We start from the raw sequence: 18,421 nt of genomic DNA on the forward strand, positions 1-18,421 counted from the left end.
GCCACATAATAAAACACCTGACAAATTTTTATTATCGCAACTACTAAAAATCTCATCGGATTTAGGGCTGAATTTGAGTATGGTATATACCTAATGGTATCTTTTTGGTACGCTTCGGTGGCATTTCAGGCTCGTTTATTCTCGCCATAAAACGAACCATGGGTTGATCAAACTCGCCTGATATGCCAACGAAGAGTATCAAAAAGATACGATAAGGTATAATTACAGTATTTTGAAAAAGTCGGCCCTCCATAGGTGTACGGGCACATTCGGACCGGGGGGGGAATCTTCTTGCCCGAAAAAATTATACAATGGCCGAATGTGTAACCGTTCAAATTGAGATATAAACTCACTTAAATTGCAACTGAGTAAAACAAAAGGGTTCACAATTCTCCCGTCTACTGAAACTATTATAATTCCGAAAACAAATATTTTCAAACCTCGCATACTCTCTGACCTCTACTAGATTGACAAGTCTACTCAATCTTAATTAGAAAGTTATTAAAAGAAAAAGTTTTTTCTTTCTGTGGCACTGTCCAAAAATATTTATAATCTTCTCCATACTGTTGACAATTACTTTATTTCCATAAGAGCGCTTAATGCACACGATCGCAAGGCTATTCAGCCTATTTTGCCCTCACCGTGCTTCGAAGGTAGGTCCTTAAGCGCCGGAGACCGCTGAAGGACCGCTCCGCTAAGCATGATGTTGGGGGGGATGACGACAAGAATGGACGCGACCTTTAAGAACTCTGGGGTCATTTCATAGAGGCTGTTTTCGTTCAACACTTCCATAACTGTTCTACAACTGTTTTTATCGATTTCTCTACGAGTGCTGCCCGTGGATGATCCATCTGACAATTTTTCTTAATTCCCTTAGAAATAATTTTCCCGCTGTCCATGATAGAGGCCCTGCCTGAAAGTAAATGTATTTTAATGTTTGAATATGAAATCATGAAGAGTGCAATCCCGAAAGAAACGGTGAAATGTGATGTTTGCTAATAAAATCTCAAAAGAAATAAATTTTCCCGCCATGTGTCAGTTACAGACTCTGAAAGTAATGTTTAACTTTAGTATTTTCGTATAAATCACTATGGTAACGAGGCTCCTAAAATAAAGGATTTCCCCAAACTAGTGATCACCTGACAAAAAATCAAAGAACTCGGCAAAGTACATGCAGTTTAAAAGTGACGGATGATTACAAAATACATGTCTTGCTTCTAAGAGGCTTAAGCACAGACGTTCATGAGCCACGGACGGCAACCGGAAGTCGAATGTTTCCTTTTTTGAAGTGGTTTTACTTCTTACCACCGACAGGAAAAGCTCTTGTTGATGACTGTGGCTTGACGCTACAAACGCTATAGCGTGAAAACACCCCAAAAAGGGAAAAATTCAATTTCCCGGTTGCCGTCCGTGGCTCAAACGAGTCTGTGCTTAAGTTCCCTAATATTCTTTGTCGTTTTTTGCCCATTGAACTCCTTTTGATGTTTCAAAGCTAGTAAGGTATTTTTATTCCTTTTTTTCAATGCTGAGGCAATAAAGGTAGTTATCTCTAGTACAAGGACTTTTGACGATTTTCAAATCGTACGCTTTCGAGTGCGGTCTATCGAAGATTACACCGCTCCTTGATAGGCAATCTTATTGCGAGTTTTCGGATGAGCACTGCCAAAAGCTGATGTCCAATGAATGTCGTTTCTAAGCCTTGGGATTTTGTTGTTACTGTTTTGTAGAATCGAAAAATCTTCAAGATAAAATTGGCAAATTCTTTCTTCGTCGCACGAAAGACTTAAAAGCAAGTCAGCTGCCTAGCAAAGGTACGTTCATTACAGCTAAGGCGACCTTCAAACCAGTTTGTCTAGTTTTAGGTTTACTTTTCTCTCTTTCCAGGTGAGTTGGTGGCGTTTTGTCTGCTGACGTCATTCCAAGAAGACGTGTAACAGACTCTCCTTCAGAACCCGGATGTGGAATTGATCAGAAAAAAGAACTTTCCCTGGGACTGTGGCAGTGGGGTGGACAGGGGCAAATGTTGTTACATGGTAAGTACAGTAGAATGTAGATAATGTGAAGCGGATTGTCTAACAAATAAGATTAAAAACTCTAAATTTTGCACGACCACAACAACGGTTTATGGTTTATTAAAGAAAATACCATGGCACTGAAAAAGTGAATTGCGTTAAATTTTGCAAATGTTCAAAAGTGATATCACTAGTTAGGGATTGGGTTACAATAGCATGTTTACAACTGGGTACAAAAACTCTAAATATCAAACCTAGTGGTTGTAATTTCTAAATAACATGGCCGGCAAGAAACTGTTCTCAAAACGATTAGTAACAAGACGTTGAAAAATGCCGGACCTCTATCAAACCTTGATCAGTAAAATACTTGAGATAATAAATTGTAGATGGCAAGATTAATCCTTACGGCATTAAAAACAAGACGAAAACAAAACAGCTAGATATACATATATAAAACTTGCCCGATTTTTCGGTTTGGAAATCAAACCTTCGGGGAGTACAAGAATAAAATGAGCAAGTACGCAACAAAAAACCTTTGATATAAAAGTTTAAAAAAATATGAAACGATGAAGCTTATAGGTTAATATCTAGATGGATTCAATTTCACTAGTGCAGCTTGCCGCGTGTATTCAAACCAAGCGGCTCAAGTATCTTGGCCTTGTCAGTTAAGTGGGCTTCACGAGCCTTTTGTAGAGAATCCCGCTCAAAACGGTTCGCCTGACAATGTTAGGCTGTAACGCTGAGTTACATTGTCTTTTCTTCTTTACTTGTCTTGCTCTACTGCTAGTGACGACAACTGCTCTTCTACAACTGAATCTCAGCTAGCGCTCAACTAACTACGAGCTCGAATGTTCACAGTCAGCGGTCAGCGACAATGATTAAGCTTTCTGCTAGCTCTATCGTAACAACCTCAACACACCTTTGATTATATTAATCTACTTTTTAACGGGGGTGGTATGTAATAGTCTCTTACAACTGACAGACCTCTGACCTTTCTAATACAGGATCGAATAAGAATTTGGGGAGCAGGGATGGCGCAGTGATGAGAGTACTCGCCTCCCACCAATATGGTCGGTGTTCATATCCCGGACTCGTGTCATGTGTGAGTTGAGTTTGTTGTTGGTTCTCGTCCTTGCTACGAGAGATTGACTATTGGTACTCTGATTTTCCCCTATCCTCAAAACCAACATTTCCAAATTTCCGCATCTTTAATTATTATTTTCTACGTTGTATCTCTGTCAAACATACTGCACATAACTGTTCTTCTTTATGAGATGCATATACAGTTGAACCTCTCCACAACGGCCACCTTGGGGACAGAAGAAAGTGGCCGTTGTGGAGAGGTGGCCGTTATGGGGAGGTAGGGGTGTAATATGACACCTTTTTTTCGGGAAGTACAACATGTTTATTGTGCCAAGTTCATGCTTACTGTAGCCTATAATGGCAATCCAATCTTAAACAATTTATATAGATAAAATACACAATAAAACGTAAATAATGTTCTGAATCAAAATGTTAACAAGGCGAAACGAGCAAGGTTTGTAACATTCGCTATATTATTATAGACAATTTATGTTTACTGCAGCATCTAAATGGAAAAAACAATCACAGTACTTATGTCATAAAAATAGATACAGAAACGTAATGTTCCGAAGACAAATGTCGATTACTGCATCAGTTTATAAAAAAAGGTTTTTACCAAAAAGAACTGTACTGGCCGTTGTCGAGAGGTTATTTTGGCAAGTGGGGACGCACTTTAGTGGCCGTTGCCGTTGTAGAGAGGTTTAAACAAGAGCTAATGTATGGACTGTCCGCCGGGACAAAAAGATGTGGCCGTTGTAGAGAGGTGGCCGTTGTGGAGAGGTGGCCGTTAGTGGAGGTTCGACTGTATACATGATAAGCTGAAAAGGGTTACCTTTCTCGTACCACCCCTTTTTTGGAAAAATATTCTGGAAATAATGTTACAACGTCACTGTTCACACTATGCCATAGCAGTTCAGTTTACCAAGTGTGTGATAACCTTTGTTGTTGCTAGCGGCAGTATCCCCGAACCTGAGCTGTTTAACTGGAAGACGTGTCTTGTCAGTGAGGAGACCGCTGTCTTCACGCCATACATGATCATTCTTATCACAGTTACAACCATAGCGGGGATATGCACATGAATTGGTCATCCCGCATGCGCACTTACCACTAACAGATGCTCCGCCCCAGTACGTCATCTTAGTACAATCACGTGACACCCACCAGCCCATTCCATCTCTAAACAGCCTGGAACCATGACACTCGTACTTGATGAACTGTTCACAGTGTGAAGAGACTCTGGTGAGACTCCCCAGCTGAGACAAACTTGCTCCTGTGTAACGAATATCACGTGAGTAGCTACCTGGATTGTTATATCCCCTCACGTACGTTCTGCTTTCACTGTTGTGACTGATGACTGTCACGCCAACTCCATTCTTGTCAGTCATGTCGCAGTGCACTGTAAATGGTGCCTGACCTCCCGTGCCATCTGGATCAATGACGTAATTTCCGCTTACACTGCTCACGTATTTTCTTATCACAGAACAGGAAGCAGCATTCGCTGGGGAATTGATTTTGACTTTAGCTTCTATTGTTGTCAGTGCATTAGTCGCTCTACAGGTGTAATATCCCTCGTGAGATTTCTTGATGTTTTGAAGAACCAGTGTTCCAGTCCACAAAACATTTGAATTTGTTTGAAGTGGAGACTTGCCATCCTTTGTCCAGTTGATTGTAGTTCTCAGGTCACTCTCGGCCACACACGGCAGACGGACAGTTGAACCAATCAAAGGAGTCACCTCTTTAGGAGGCCGGACATTGAACCGCAGACGAGAAACTACCGTGAGTTGAGCCAAGGCTGTTGTTGATCCCAGAATATTCTCTGCCGTACAGATGTATGTTCCTCTGTCTTTCTTTTCCACTTTGTTGATCGTTAGGTTTCCTTTCATTACCTCAGTTCTATCTTTTGGCAAATCAACAATTGCCTTGGACCATGTGATACTCGGCTGCGGCTGACCAGTAGCAGTGCAGACGATGGTGATGTTTTGTTGTTCCTGTACCCAGACGTCCTTGGATGACAACAAAATCCGAGGGGCGACTGTCAAAAACACAAAATAAAAACCGATTGGATAAAATATAGTATGATCAGATTAACGAAAGGTTGAATCACTGTTCAGGGCTTACGAACGCACATACAGCAAGAAAAATTGCTCCGATAAAGATAAAACTCAGGCTAATCCATAACCATGCACAGCTGGCTGGTACAAAACTGCACTACCGGGAGGGTGTGTGTGTAGTTTGTGGCTAGCCAAAGGTTACACAAGGGTTCCCCGAATCGGGAATATTTTAGTACTCGTGCCCACGTTTTGACCGTGAGTCTTGTCATGACATTCTAGTGACACGGCTTGTCCGCGGAAAACAAAGGCTTGTGTATTTTTTTTTACTGGATTTCCGATCAAATTTTAATGCCATACAAGCTCTTATATTCCTTTTTGATGTCCTGTGGTTAATCTGAAACATTGAGTTCACTCGCATCTTAATCGATGTCCCTGTTGTCATAGTAGTTATATTGCAATTAATAGGAACGCAAAACCAGACCCTAGAAAATGCCACAAGATACGGCGCTTGGGAAGACAAAGGCATACTGAATCACTTACATTGAATAGTTAGCTTCGCTGTGGCGTTGACGCTTCCCAACACGTTTTCAGCTCTGCAGCTGTAAACTCCGTCGTCTCCAGGTCTAACGTCCTTCACAATCAGAGCGCCACTGGGCTCAATCACGTGACGTCCAGCCGGAAGTGAAGAATTCAGCTTCGACCACGTGACCTTAGGAGGTGGATTACCATGTGCTGAACATTTGAAGATGGCTGTTTGACTTTCATTGGCTCTCGTTTCAACGGGACGCTGCACCAGAGAAGGAGCCGAGATGGACTGGCCCGGCTCACCTTTGGCGCCTTTCATCCCCGGTGGGCCTCTTGGTCCCGCGGGACCAGGATCACCCGGCACTCCGAGATCACCTTTTATCCCCATTGTTCCTTGAGGCCCTACTGGGCCATGTTTCCCAGGGGTTCCTGGTCTTCCCCGTCGTCCTGCGTTACCCTTTGGTCCTGAGCGGCAAAGCGTTTTATCTCTGGCACAGATTTGGTTTTGCAGCAGACGAAGCTCTTGTTTGATCAGCAGTTTTACTTCAAAAGCTGTTTGGACAGATTGCTGTGAATCATCGGGTGAAGCGCGTTTTTTTCTTGACCAGATGACTTTATCACCTTAAACATTTAAAAATTAATATTAAAAGGTGTAAACAATCTCTTGATACGGAAAGAGATAAAAAATGATAAACTGATAAATGTTCACTAAAACCGAGGCAAGGTTCAAATATTTGTCACGCTGTCTTGGCTGAGAGCCACAATTCTCCGAGTTCCTTTTTAAGCTAGATCGAGAAAGCTTAAATTTATACTTAAAAATTTTTGCATAACTGTCTGAAGGAAACTGAGTTTAAAGACAGACAAGAATGCCGATACATTGTAAAATTAAAATGTTTTTAAAATGCCAACGACAGGAGCCAAACTTACCTCTTGTTTCCCGCCAATGACCTTTTGAATGGCTCCCTTGATCATCTTGCCATCTTCCGTAATTCTGCTGTACTTTACGAAGGATTTGTGTCTCTAGCTGATCACATGTTGTTACTGAGTGTGATATCAGTCGATGATGTTCCTGTATTCTGAGTTCCACGTGAATAAGTGCGATACAACACACAACAGACAACAGCAAGCCAGACATTGAATACAAGCTGCGGGATCTGTCTGTACGCTTCTCTTCTTGATCTTGTTTTTTCATTGTTGTCGTGACTGCCACGGAAAACTTTGCGATTAAAATATTTTCAGAGGACTTTTTCGTCTTCTTTGCCGGCCTTCAGATCAGTTCACTGTGGTGTAGTTTGTGCTTAGGATATGTAAGTCCTTTCCTTTCGTGCGAGGTTCACTGATTAACTTCTAAGAATCCACAATATATATCAGATCGTGTTTGGGCTTGTTCTGTAGATTCACTATCACAGGAAGTAAATCGTTTTACTGAGGTCAAACGAGTTCATTATTAAAGAAAGAAAACAACTGTCGGATTACGCTTTTATCACGTCACCGTAAAATATCTGTTGAAATACAAAGGTAATTTGTCATTTATGATCGGTGATATCCCATTCAGTAGTTTGAAAGGTTAATGACCGATGCTGTTTATTCCCTTTACAGTATTTTGAAAAGGTCATCCATCTGACAATTTTTCAGTTTCAGTTTCCGTTTATCGTGCTGCAAACGGTTGTTCTTACTTTTTAAGTCTGTGGATGAAAACCTAAAACTTGACCGTGGTGGCGACTAATCTGTACTTTTGTGTAGTACTTGTTCTTACTACTAAGTCTGTCGATATAATCCTAATTTGAAAACCTGGATCATTGGAAAATGCAATTTCAGGGTTTTTATTGGTATATTAGCCATCTATATATTTAGTAAATAAACCCCTTCTGGCGGCTGCTATATCGGTAGATAGGCTGATAGATTGTACGAGAAATGAACAGTTGGACGAGGAGCGATTAATTAAATCTAGTAAACTAGTTAGCTTCCATTTGTTTCGCTGCAGACACGCCGTGGTCATCACTGGTCGTTGTGTTACTGCGCATACTTTCTGCGCTTCTCTAGATAATTGGGTTTCCCATTGGTGATGCCTGCTAATATAGGGATATTTTTGTGCGGTTTAAAGCTATGCAGAGAAAGTAGGACTAAGCAAATGCTCATGCTATTTAAAAAAGAAAATTGGGGGTAATCGTGCATTTTTCAGAGATAAAAAAAATCCAATAGCCCTTGCTAAGATCTACTTTCCCCGCATAGTAATGAAATGCGCAAAAATAGTTCTGTATTAGTAGGTACCGTCCTTAAATAAACCTTTTACACCCTAGTTTACAAGCTGAGCTGTTGGTTGGACACGGGCACAAAACCAAGCTCAATAAAGAATTCCAACACTTGTTACAATTCATCAATAATCATTGTTAAAGACTTCTATAACAATGTTTCTTGTTCTTGTTTTCTGTATGACCGTGTAATAACAAGGGTAAACGCTTTATTATCGAATCTCTTTACTGTGGCCAATTTACCTCAAGTTATCAACTCTGTTGATAAACCAAACATGCGTTTCTTCTCCCCACCGACGTAGCACCACAGTTTCTTTACAAACCCCAGTCCTTTCTGTGGTGCGGTTTGTTATGCTGTGCGTAGGTGGTTATAAGTTTTGGATCTGTGGATTCCGTTCTCTGAAGTGTAGTGATTCTTAATATCTGTTGTTTTCTTAACAGCTCAGCTCTGATGGTGAAGACATCAAGACTGTAACCATGTGATTTTTTCAGCTGCTTCTAAAAGTGGTTAATCACGCCGCATTATTGGCGCCCACTGTTAAACAAACACTGGACCAACAAGAAAAGGTAGGTTCCAGTGGTCGAACAAAAAATGCGGTTTACAATTGATTTACAAAATACTATTCTTTGAACTTATCGTTGTAATGTGAAATACGAACATAGCTCTGCTGTCAACATTAATTCATTGAGTTTCTTTGATTTTTTTTTCCTCAGGCTAAAGATCTTTGTTTACACGTGTTTGCCAGATATCCCGAGTTTTCAGGTTGCACGGAGTTGTCGTGGTTTGAATTGCTGTCTGATCCAAAGTACTGTGGCAAAATGAAAGTACTAGAAAAACTAATGGGAATGTTTCACGAGGAACGCAGCAAAGTACTTCTATTTTCACGATCAACACAGGTTTGTATCTCAAAGCGAATATATAAAGCATTTGAGGTTTGAAGGCTAGCTGTTCAGTCTCGTGCGGCGTATCAAATTTGACGAGTGGTCAGGTATTTGTGGATTTGATATGATAAAGGAGGAAAATTGTTACTTAAGCGAAAAACTGGGTGATACATCTAGATATTTACGCATCAGTTTTATTTTTTCCAGCTTTTTGAAAGGGAAAGAATTAAAAGATTGAAAATATTAGGGGAGCAGGTATGGCGCAGTGGTGAGAGCACTTGCCTCCCACCAGTTTTGCCCGGGCTCGATTCCCGGAGCTGTCGCCATATGTGGGCTGAGGTTGTTGTTGGTTCTCGTCTTTGCCCCAACGGTTTTTCTCCGGTTCTCTGATTTTCCTTCCACCACAAAAAATGACATTTCCAAATTCAAATTCGACATGGAAACAGTGGAAGAAAGGCCACTTTGTGGTTGCGCCACTGAAATTACCATTAACTTATTAACTTATTTTACATTGTTTTATTGCGTTCGACGAAGAAAGGACGCACTCTTAATACAGATTGGAGTCGAGATTGTATGGGAGAACGTTTATTGAATGATTGGATCTTTAGACGTGTATCTGGCATCCCCCGCAGATTTTGCAGGGGCGGATGACATCATCACTAACTTGGCAAAGGAGAGAAAGCCTGGGATTGAGATCATCGAACGCACTTCCTAATCTTTGATTATTACTAGTTGTATTTTATATCGTATTTTAACACCATCTAAACAAGACCTGTAGTACAGTGGGGGAAACATTGACATTCACATTAAGCGACGCAATCGTAAGACAAGCGATTAACTTTGCTATCAGTATCATTGACCTTTTTTCCAGCTTCTCAATATTCTAGAAGAATTTGTGATCAGTAAAGGACTGGTATATAGCCGGTTGGACGGACGAACCAAACCTGCTGACAGAACACGCCTTGTGCGAGACTTCAACCTCCACCCCAGTATCTCTCTTTGTTTGATTTCCACCAAGGCGAGAGGTCTGGGACTGAACTTTACTGGAGCCAATGTGGTGATCATACTTGACCCAAACTGGAATCCATCCAGCGATTTACAAGCCCAGGACAGGTGAGTGAGAAGATTGATGTGAACAGTGATAAAATTACCTAAAAATTGTCTTCAAACGCGTGTCTCGCCTGCCCAAACCTGATTTTGTTTTCAAACTTTTATAATTCTGTTCCCGGTTGTTCAAAGAGTGTATAACTCTATCCAGTGGATAAATTGCTATCCAGCGAATAAAATGTTCTCCAACCAACACACTTCATCCTTTGGGTAGCGCCTTATCCGCTCTTTGAACAACTGGGGCCTGATGCGTGGTCCTTTAATTAACGTAGCTCGTTTAGATCAGCTTATGTAAAAATCGGTGTTCCGTCACACAGAACTAAAAGCATAAAAAAGTAAAAGAGAAACAGAGAGTGGCCACTTTTTAAAGTATGTTTAATTTGATAAGGTAAGAAAAGAGATTCCAGTGCTGACGTTTGGAGCGTTAGCCCTTCGTCTTCGATTCGCCCTGAATTAAAGCTAACGCTCGAACCGTCAGCACTCGAATCTACTAACAATTGCCTAATTACCTTTAGTTATCAACTCTGTTGCCAAGGTAATTTACGGTGGCTTTTTTGGATACAAAACACAATAAAAAGTTTGTTAAAGAAGCAAAAGCACTTACAAATTTCACGTGAAAAAAAAGCGTTTTCAACTAAGTTTAAAGCGAGTATTGTCAAAAACGTTTCGTTTTTATGTAAGAACTTGTTATAGCTGTTGTTTCAGTTTTGCGTTTTGTATTGTTAAGTGTTTTATAAAATATCGCTTTGATTTGTGTTGTTTTGATACAGCTAATGGCCTAGCATTCAATGTGTTTTTTTTTTTTGTTTGTTTTTTTTTTCAGAGCGTATGGTATCGGCCAAAGACGGGACGTTCGAGTGTATCGTTTGATATCCTCAGGAACAATTGAAGAAATGATTCACCTCAGACAAGTTTACAAACAGGTTAACTGATGTCCCCTTGCTTCCCTTGTAACCCCTTTACTTAATATTCTTTAATATTATCCTTGTTATATTTAGGAAATTATGCTTCTCTATTTGATCAATCCCATGTAAATAAATTTTTGTATTACTCAGAATCTAGGTACTTTCTCTTGATTTAAGTCGTTATTTAAGACTCTTGCTTACACAAACACCACATCAGTCTCGCTAAATTTCCGTTACGGTGAGATTTAATTTTTCCTTGGTTTTCTCACATCAACTGGCCAACATTGCTGTTAAAGGAAGTAACGAGAGAAGGTATTTCACTGGAGTGGAAGGAGACAAGGATGGAAAAGGCGTGCTGTTTGGACTTGAAAATATGTTCTCCTACCGCGCGGAAGGTGCCAGCCTGGCCAAGGACATCGTCTAGAGAACACAGAACTGGGCAGCTTAGGCGTTTTCCATTGGTTTATAGCCTGGCCACTGCCTTTAACAATGATGTCACAACACAATACATAGATGATAACGTCACAATATCGATTCCGATATCGAAAAGAATGCCAAATATCGGCAGATGTCGTGCTGGTATCGGATCGATGTGGAAAAACTAGTATCGGCCCACCCTCACCAATTATTGTTATTGTAAAGAGAAACTGTTTGTTGATCACCTTAATTTCTTTGTCAGGTAACCGGCAACCCCGGCGTAAACCAGAAAGAAGATGAAGACCCATATAACCTGGAAGAACTGGCATCGCAGTTTATCGATGATGACGAACATGTTCTCTCTAACCCCAGAAGTGTCGGTGATAAGCTTGGAAAAGATTTCAACAACACGAGTAATCAGATGAAAGGAGTACGAATTGATCAGCGGGAGACTTTAAAGTGCCCCTAACCCTTCAATTTGTTTTCTTTTGGTAGATTGCCATATCGGTGAAGAACTCGTTTTCGAAAACATTTTTTAGAAATATTGAATCCTTTTTTTTTTTACTTGCGCTAAAAGTTACTGAAATTTTAAAATTTTTGCGCCCTTTTAGCCCCGCTGGACACATTTTTGTCTCGTGAGCTCATTAGGAACGAGCCAATGAGAAGCGTCCAATATTTTACACTTTCTTAGCTGTGACGTAAGAAAAGGACACCAGAAGGATTCAGAAGGAATCTTATGCATGCTGATTCCTTTCTCTACATTTCGAGAGTTGCTGCATCCAAAAACCACACATTTTTCAACCATTTTCTCTGTTTACAATTGAAGTATTACCGCGAATCTTCGGATATTTTTGCACGATGTCCTTTTCTTACGTCACGCTCCATATTTGGACACATTTGGCCGAGTGGGGGACTAATGCGAACGATAGGTGAAAATATCGACAAGACTGCCTTCACTTCTAGCGCTCGTAAAAAAAACAAAAGGATTCAATATTTCTCAAAATTTTTTTCGAAAATGAGTTCTTGAATGATATGGAAATCTACCAAAAGAAAACAAAGTGAAGGGTTAGGGGTACTTTAAGGGTTCTTGACAATGATACAGCGTCGTTCAGTGATGTTGAAGACATTCTAACTGGTTTTGGAAGCCAACTCCAAAAGTGCTCCACCAAACTTGATGGAATTTTCCAACAATTTCGCTTCTCGAAGGCCGGTGACTTTATAAGATTTCTTCAACTATGAAGATGACGTCATTGAACCAGAGAGTCTAACTAAGAACCACAAACGAATTAAGGGAGGAGAGAGTGGGGTGGGTTTTGGAACAGTTGATCCCGAAATTGTGATTCCACCAACTGCGATGGAAGAATCAAGTTTAAGCGAAGATGAAGACTTTGAACGCGGTAGTTCAAACAATTGCTTCACAAATATTAAGAAAAAGACGAGGAAGAATGAAAGAAAAGAGTGAAGGAATGTTATGACAGGATTCCGCCTACTGCTAGTTTAATTCGCGGGATAAAATTTGGAACGGTCAGCGATTGTTTCGCAGATGATAGAGAACAGTCAGCAAGGAGCGAGGAAAACGTATCTGAAATTACAACTTCGTCGAGCAAGGAAGAGGATTCTGATGAGAGTTTGTTCACCAGATCGATAGATAAACGAAAATCAGCGAAAGGTGTGGTGACAGAGACGAGTAAAATCTTGAAAGAAGGTCGAAGCCGGTTGCGAAGGTGAGGATACTAAAATGTCTTGGTACTTAAAGCGTGGTTTTCAAGTTAGTGTCGACAGTAATCTCGAGTTTCGTTTGCTTTTTCTCAATTGAAAGCCGCAACTCCTGGGTTTGAGTAACCCTGTGATCTGATTGGGTCTTAGCTTCTGGGTTATATTAGAGTACATCCAGAAAATATTAGAGAAATCAAGCGAGACGAACACGCGAGAGCCAGTGCCAGCCACGTGAAAACGGGTCCTGTGAGTGAGAACTCTTCTCCTAACCCGCGGGACGTGTTTCCACGCGTCTGGTGAGTTTCACGTGTGCTCGAGTGTTTTCGTCACTTGTCTGTTCCTGAGTGGAAGAAGGGAGTGCTCGTAGACTTGGTCTAAAGTTTTCTCTGATAATAAAACAACTCATCACCCTCCCATGCTACTGGAACGCCTTTTTAGACAACGCGAGAACGTGTCACTCAATGGTAGAAAGCTAAAGAGTGTAATTGCGTTGTTAATTTTCCATACATTTGTCTTTTAATCCCTGTGAAAGTCCGCATAGACTGCAGGGAAAGATATGCAAATTAAAACGCGGTACCACGCTATCTAGCAGAGCTGTAGATCGCTCCAATTTAAAAGGAAAAATCTTTTCGCTAGTATCTCAAATTTACAATTCATTGCTTTTCCAGGTGTTTTGAACTTTTTCTCGTCCAACCTTGAATTTTTTGCCGTCTTCGTTCCCTCTTTGCATGGCGGATTTTCACCATGAACACGTATTTTAAATACCGTTACAGCTTTCAGTTTGCTTATGTCACACTTGATTGGCTCTGGCTTTTGACACAATGACATCACAAAAATATTGAATTACAGTGTTGGTGATCTTCTGACTCACACTCTTACAATCATCCTGTTTTTTGATTGCTCAGGTTTCCTGGAAAGCATGCTCGAAACATCGAAGTTGATACCAAGATTGTAACACCAAAGCGATTGAGAAAGGACAATAGAGTTGAGCAAATCCTGGGTAGGTTGTGTTACTATCACTTTCAATGTCAGTCGCATTAATGACTGATCATTTGTATATCCGCGTATGAAACATTTTATGACACCCTGGAAGCGATGCTAACGTGAATAATAACATATTTTGTGTTTTATGCGTTCTGTAAACAAATTATGCCTGTCTTCTTGTTATTTGTAATCTGTATCATGGCGTTATAAAAGTTGCTTTTCAGTTGATTAACGAGCCGATGGTGAGTCCAGTCAGACATTTTGGCTTTAAAGAATAAATATACAGATCCGTCTTTAGCCAATAAGAAGGAACTCAAACCCAGTCCTATCTAAAGTGCGTGGCACGAATAGTTTTTAATTGACGTGGCGTGCAATAGTAAGGTTGCTTGGTAACGTGACGGTAGCTTCCATGCTTTTCTTTCTAGAATCCTGTGGAGTTCGTTATACGCATGCGAACAAACACATTGTTGGACCAAGTGAAGCGGAAAATCATATGTCTAAACAGGCTTTGCAGGATGTGTTTGAACTCAAGCCGTTTTCCCAGCAGCCTGCGAACTGTTTTCCTGCTTTGGAGGTACAGTAAAACTTCAGATAAAACAATCCCCAGAAAATCTCCTCATCAAATACACTCAAGTCTGGTTTTCGTTAAAATCCCCGATGGTCGGTCAAGTCGTTAACGTTAGTTCCAAACCTCCTAAAATGTTATGATATTCAGGGCCTTACGTAGGATTTTTTGTCTGAGGGGGCAAACTCCGCACACCCGTATACAGACAGGGTTTCTAGTTGGACGTTTTGTTTTCACCCCTACACACATACCCAGAAAGTTGTCTCTAAGACCTTTAGAGGAGACAAAACACACTGATGCGTTTTGCCTTAAATTGTCATGATTTTTCAGTTATGGCATAAACACCTTATTTAGCTTGAACCAAACATTGCCATATCTCAATAAGAAAGACAGTTAAAATTATTACGCAGTTAAATGAGCCAAACCAAACCCAGCTGAAATGCCCTATGTACACCGTCGTTGAACACACAGATTAGGAGGAAATCAAAACTCATCAGGCACAAATGACCTGTGATGTTGAACATACGATGGTCAAATCCAAGGCTCTATAAAATCCTTCAAACCCGCTACAAATACTTGAGAGTAGCGTAGGCCTTTAAAGACCAATTTAGCTCTGAAAAAAAAAAAAACATACTCGTGCAAGCTAGATTTAAAAAGGCTAAAACACGCACCAGGGAGTCGCGTAGCGTCAGTCTTTATTTACCCCCCCCCCCCCCCCCCTCTTAAATTCTATGCCACGAGCCGAGCCCAAATTATAAAATCATTATTTTCATAAGAAAACCCGTACTGGCTTTTACGTGGAAAGATTTTCCAAAACAATTATTTGGAATTCACATTAAAGGAAGATTTTTTCAGTCAAATTAGTCGATTTTCGTGTGATTTCGGAGCAGTATAGCTATAAGATATAGCTCAGCAAACTATGTCAGAAAAACTAAATTGAGTTTTCCTGGCGAGGGGCAGCTGCCCCCTCTGCCCCCGCGCTATGTACGGCCCTGATATTTGATGACATTGTCCGAGTATCGGCAATGACTGATACAATATAGGCGTTATAGACGTCGTGAACGTTTTTTGGACACGTGCAAAAAAGTTTACAACTTTTAGAAATTTTAAAAAGTTTGGCGGTTCGGTATCGACCCAAACGTAGCCAACTCCTCGTTGTTGTTGTAAATTTCTCGCTAATAGGCCATTTTCGAGTTGCTTTGATCCTCATTATGAAAGTAAGGCTAAGTGCAAAGCTTATCGTGTGAAAATTAGTTTTGTTTGCATATGAATGAAAACTAATTTTATTTAAGAGCAATGCATGAAGCCTCGCTTTCATAATGAGGTTCAAAGCAACTCATCAATGACGTATTGTTTTTTTGTCACAGACAAGCGATGAAAGTGATGACCTTGGTGAGAGCTACCAATGTATTGTTGACCGCAGCTGTTGCGCGTGAGCTGGTACACTGCATTTCTTCGTAAACACAATCCGGTGTTAGCGATAGGGCATTTGTCTCTAGTGCATTTGCGCTCCGTGGAGGTGTTGGATAGGGCATGTCTGAGCGTGTAGGACTTGTGGGCAATGCGTACTGGGATGTTTTCCTTTCTAAAAATCTTAGTGATCCTTTGATTGAGTCGTTCAGAAATGTAAGGGATCTTAAGGTACGAGCACTCCGTGCCGGCAGGCTGACAGTTTCCTTGATATGTTTCCTTCCTGGATAACCGTTAAGGCGAAGGATGTCATCGAAAGTGTTTAGGTGTTGTTTTGTAGATATATTTGAGGAGCATCTGTCTTCAATGCGTTTTCTCTCGTTGCAAATGAAGTTGAGTTTGGATGTGGTTGGCATGGCTGATTGATAGTGGACAAATAGTGGTTTCTTGGCTGGCTTTCTGTAGAATTCAAAAGGGCTGTTGCCGTCCTGTGATATATGGTGACTTTGATAACAGTGACAGGCCATTCGGTGTTCTTTCTGGTTTTTCGATTTCAAATTTCAAGTTAGGGTGCGCATTGTTTGTTATGTTGTGAAAGTGGTCACCTGTTTCTTCATTAGTCGTTTGGAGATAGATGTCGTCCACATATCTCTTGTAAGGGTTTATCATTAGGTGCGAGGACAGGGTGATGGATTCAAGTTTATCCATAAATATGATGGCCAATATGCCTGAAATGCTAGAACCCATAGGTAGGCCTTCTCTTTGGCGAAAAACTTGATCTCTGAAGGAGAAGTACATGTTGTTTAGCGTGACTTGGAGGAGGTCTGAGACGTCTTGTTTGGAGAGGTGGAGTACTGGGTTTTGAAGGTTTTGGGTTTTTTTTAAACTCTTTTTATCAAAATGACCCATTGTCATATCACAGTGTGCTTCACATTCCTCTCCCAATAATCTGTTTATAATTTTATTGCCTGATTTTTGACAATCTGTGTTTTCTACCGTATCTGTTTTGGTTAATTTATTGGTTTTATTCGTGCGACCAAACACACGAAAATAGCGAGGCAAACTAAATTGAAGTCGTTGGCTTAAACGTCTGGCTTAAGTATGCATAATGTCGGACAAAACACATCAGAAAAATAAGGAGACTCAACAGAACAAGAGTCTTTACTGTTTCGCACTGGTATGGGTTAGTACCCAGTCCGACGCGGTCAATTTCTGTGAAATTATTAAAGAAATAAGGAGTATTACTACGTCACTCTTGATAAGATGCTAGTCGATCACAAGATTGATACTTAGTGTTTTGCTAGATTGTCACAAAGTATTCTCTGAACTCCCAGCTACTTTTGTCATTTATATCACAGAGAAGAGAAAATATGTAGCAAATGTACTTGTTTAAATAAAGCTGACACGAGTGGTCAACCAAACGGCTTTTTTCCACGACTTTTCAGACCCTTGAAAACTGGCCGTGACGTCACTGTTGAAAAAATTGGTAGTAGTACTGTTTTTATTGGGTCAACCCCCCGTGGAATTCGTCGGCAACATTTTCGGGAAATGTCGGATCAACTCGGCTTTTCTTCGGAAATAGATCTTGCCAAGGTTGTCGTCGCGAATAGCGTCACTGTGGGAGATGCTGAAGCGCATTTATGTGGACAAAAGTCCGGTTTTATCTGGTCTGTCCTGCTTTACGGCTGGTTCAGAGAGGTCTGCGGTCGCTGCATACAACGAGAGACAAGATTTGAAGCGTGCTAAGCGGTCATTGGAGCAAACTCGAGCAGACGAAAGCCATGAAGTACGCAAGAAGTCTAAAGGAAATTTGAAGAAGCATAGAACGAAGGTGAAATTGCCTGGGAAAGATGCGACTTATGAAGCAAATCTCGAGAGACGTGAAATTAATCGGCTGGGCAATGGCAGATGATTTGCACGTTAGAAATCAAAGTTGTTCGACAGCTTCTTTTCAAGAAAAAGAAAAGAAAAGTACCGTCCCATGTGATTGAAACCAAACATTCTTTCAACCCTTTGAACAGAATCGAAGATGGTGTTAGTGATGTAAATCCGAGAAACTGTAGAACTGAAGCGAAGGACTGTCAACTTAATCAAAGGAATCAACTACAAACAGAAGACGAAAACTGTAGTTTATCAGCGTTGGAATGGAACAAGGACCACGCGGTTGAATTTCATGATTCATCTGTTGATGATAATTTGGTTATTTCTGCGTCACTTTTGGACGAATTTTTGTCAACTAGTTCTTCTAGAGGTTTTGGAAAAAGTGAGAAAGTGGATAAAACTGTGAAGAAAGTAAAAAGTTGTAGAGATAAAAAAGCAAAACAAGCAGATTGACAAGACAGACAAGAAAGATACTATCAAGGAGAAGAAACCTACCTCTGTTCTAGATGAGTTCATTTAGGTATTTTGGTATTACTGAACCGGAATAAGAATATCTAGAATTGTCTTATCAGAATGTGCCCTAAATCGTTTAAATAAAAGCTGTGATTCAATAGAGAAGTCATGAAGGAGG

The 18,421-nt window shown here is 40.6% G+C and overlaps 2 protein-coding genes and 1 pseudogene across 3 annotated transcripts in view; 1 reads left to right on the forward strand and 2 right to left on the reverse strand.

Annotated features, from left to right (window-relative positions):
• LOC146463576 (uncharacterized) overlaps positions 1-18,421 on the reverse strand; it is a 139,013-nt gene that overhangs the window by 17,403 nt on the left and 103,189 nt on the right. The window lies entirely within an intron of this gene.
• LOC146463580 (uncharacterized) lies at positions 898-18,393 on the forward strand (annotated as a pseudogene). Its single transcript, XR_014856902.1, has 14 exons — positions 898-919; positions 1,728-1,811; positions 1,885-2,033; positions 8,365-8,490; positions 8,638-8,820; positions 9,677-9,918; positions 10,736-10,835; positions 11,089-11,235; positions 11,497-11,693; positions 12,731-12,958; positions 13,856-13,950; positions 14,360-14,508; positions 15,867-15,931; positions 17,244-18,393. The product of XR_014856902.1 is annotated as an uncharacterized LOC146463580 (transcript).
• LOC146463581 (uncharacterized) lies at positions 3,907-6,863 on the reverse strand. The gene is made up of 3 exons (XM_085084341.1): positions 6,599-6,863; positions 5,687-6,292; positions 3,907-5,127 (listed from the first exon to the last, which is right to left on the reverse strand). The coding sequence occupies exons 1-3, from the start codon at positions 6,861-6,863 to the stop codon at positions 3,989-3,991; spliced, it is 2,010 nt and encodes a 669-aa protein (XP_084940467.1). The 3' UTR covers positions 3,907-3,988.

Source organism: Pavona decussata, unplaced genomic scaffold (assembly GCF_977016875.1).
Source record: "Pavona decussata unplaced genomic scaffold, jaPavDecu1.1 SCAFFOLD_175, whole genome shotgun sequence".
Lineage (NCBI taxonomy): Eukaryota > Metazoa > Cnidaria > Anthozoa > Scleractinia > Agariciidae > Pavona > Pavona decussata.

Coding starts and splice junctions, on each gene's coding strand:
- LOC146463581 (XM_085084341.1), bottom strand. CDS start 6,863: ATGAAAAAACAAGATCAAGAAGAGAAGCGTACAGACAGATCCCGCAGC. Junction 6,293..6,598: donor TCATTGGCGGGAAACAAGAG/GTAAGTTTGGCT, acceptor TAAATGTTTAAG/GTGATAAAGTCATCTGGTCA. Junction 5,128..5,686: donor AGCGAAGCTAACTATTCAAT/GTAAGTGATTCA, acceptor TGTTTTTGACAG/TCGCCCCTCGGATTTTGTTG.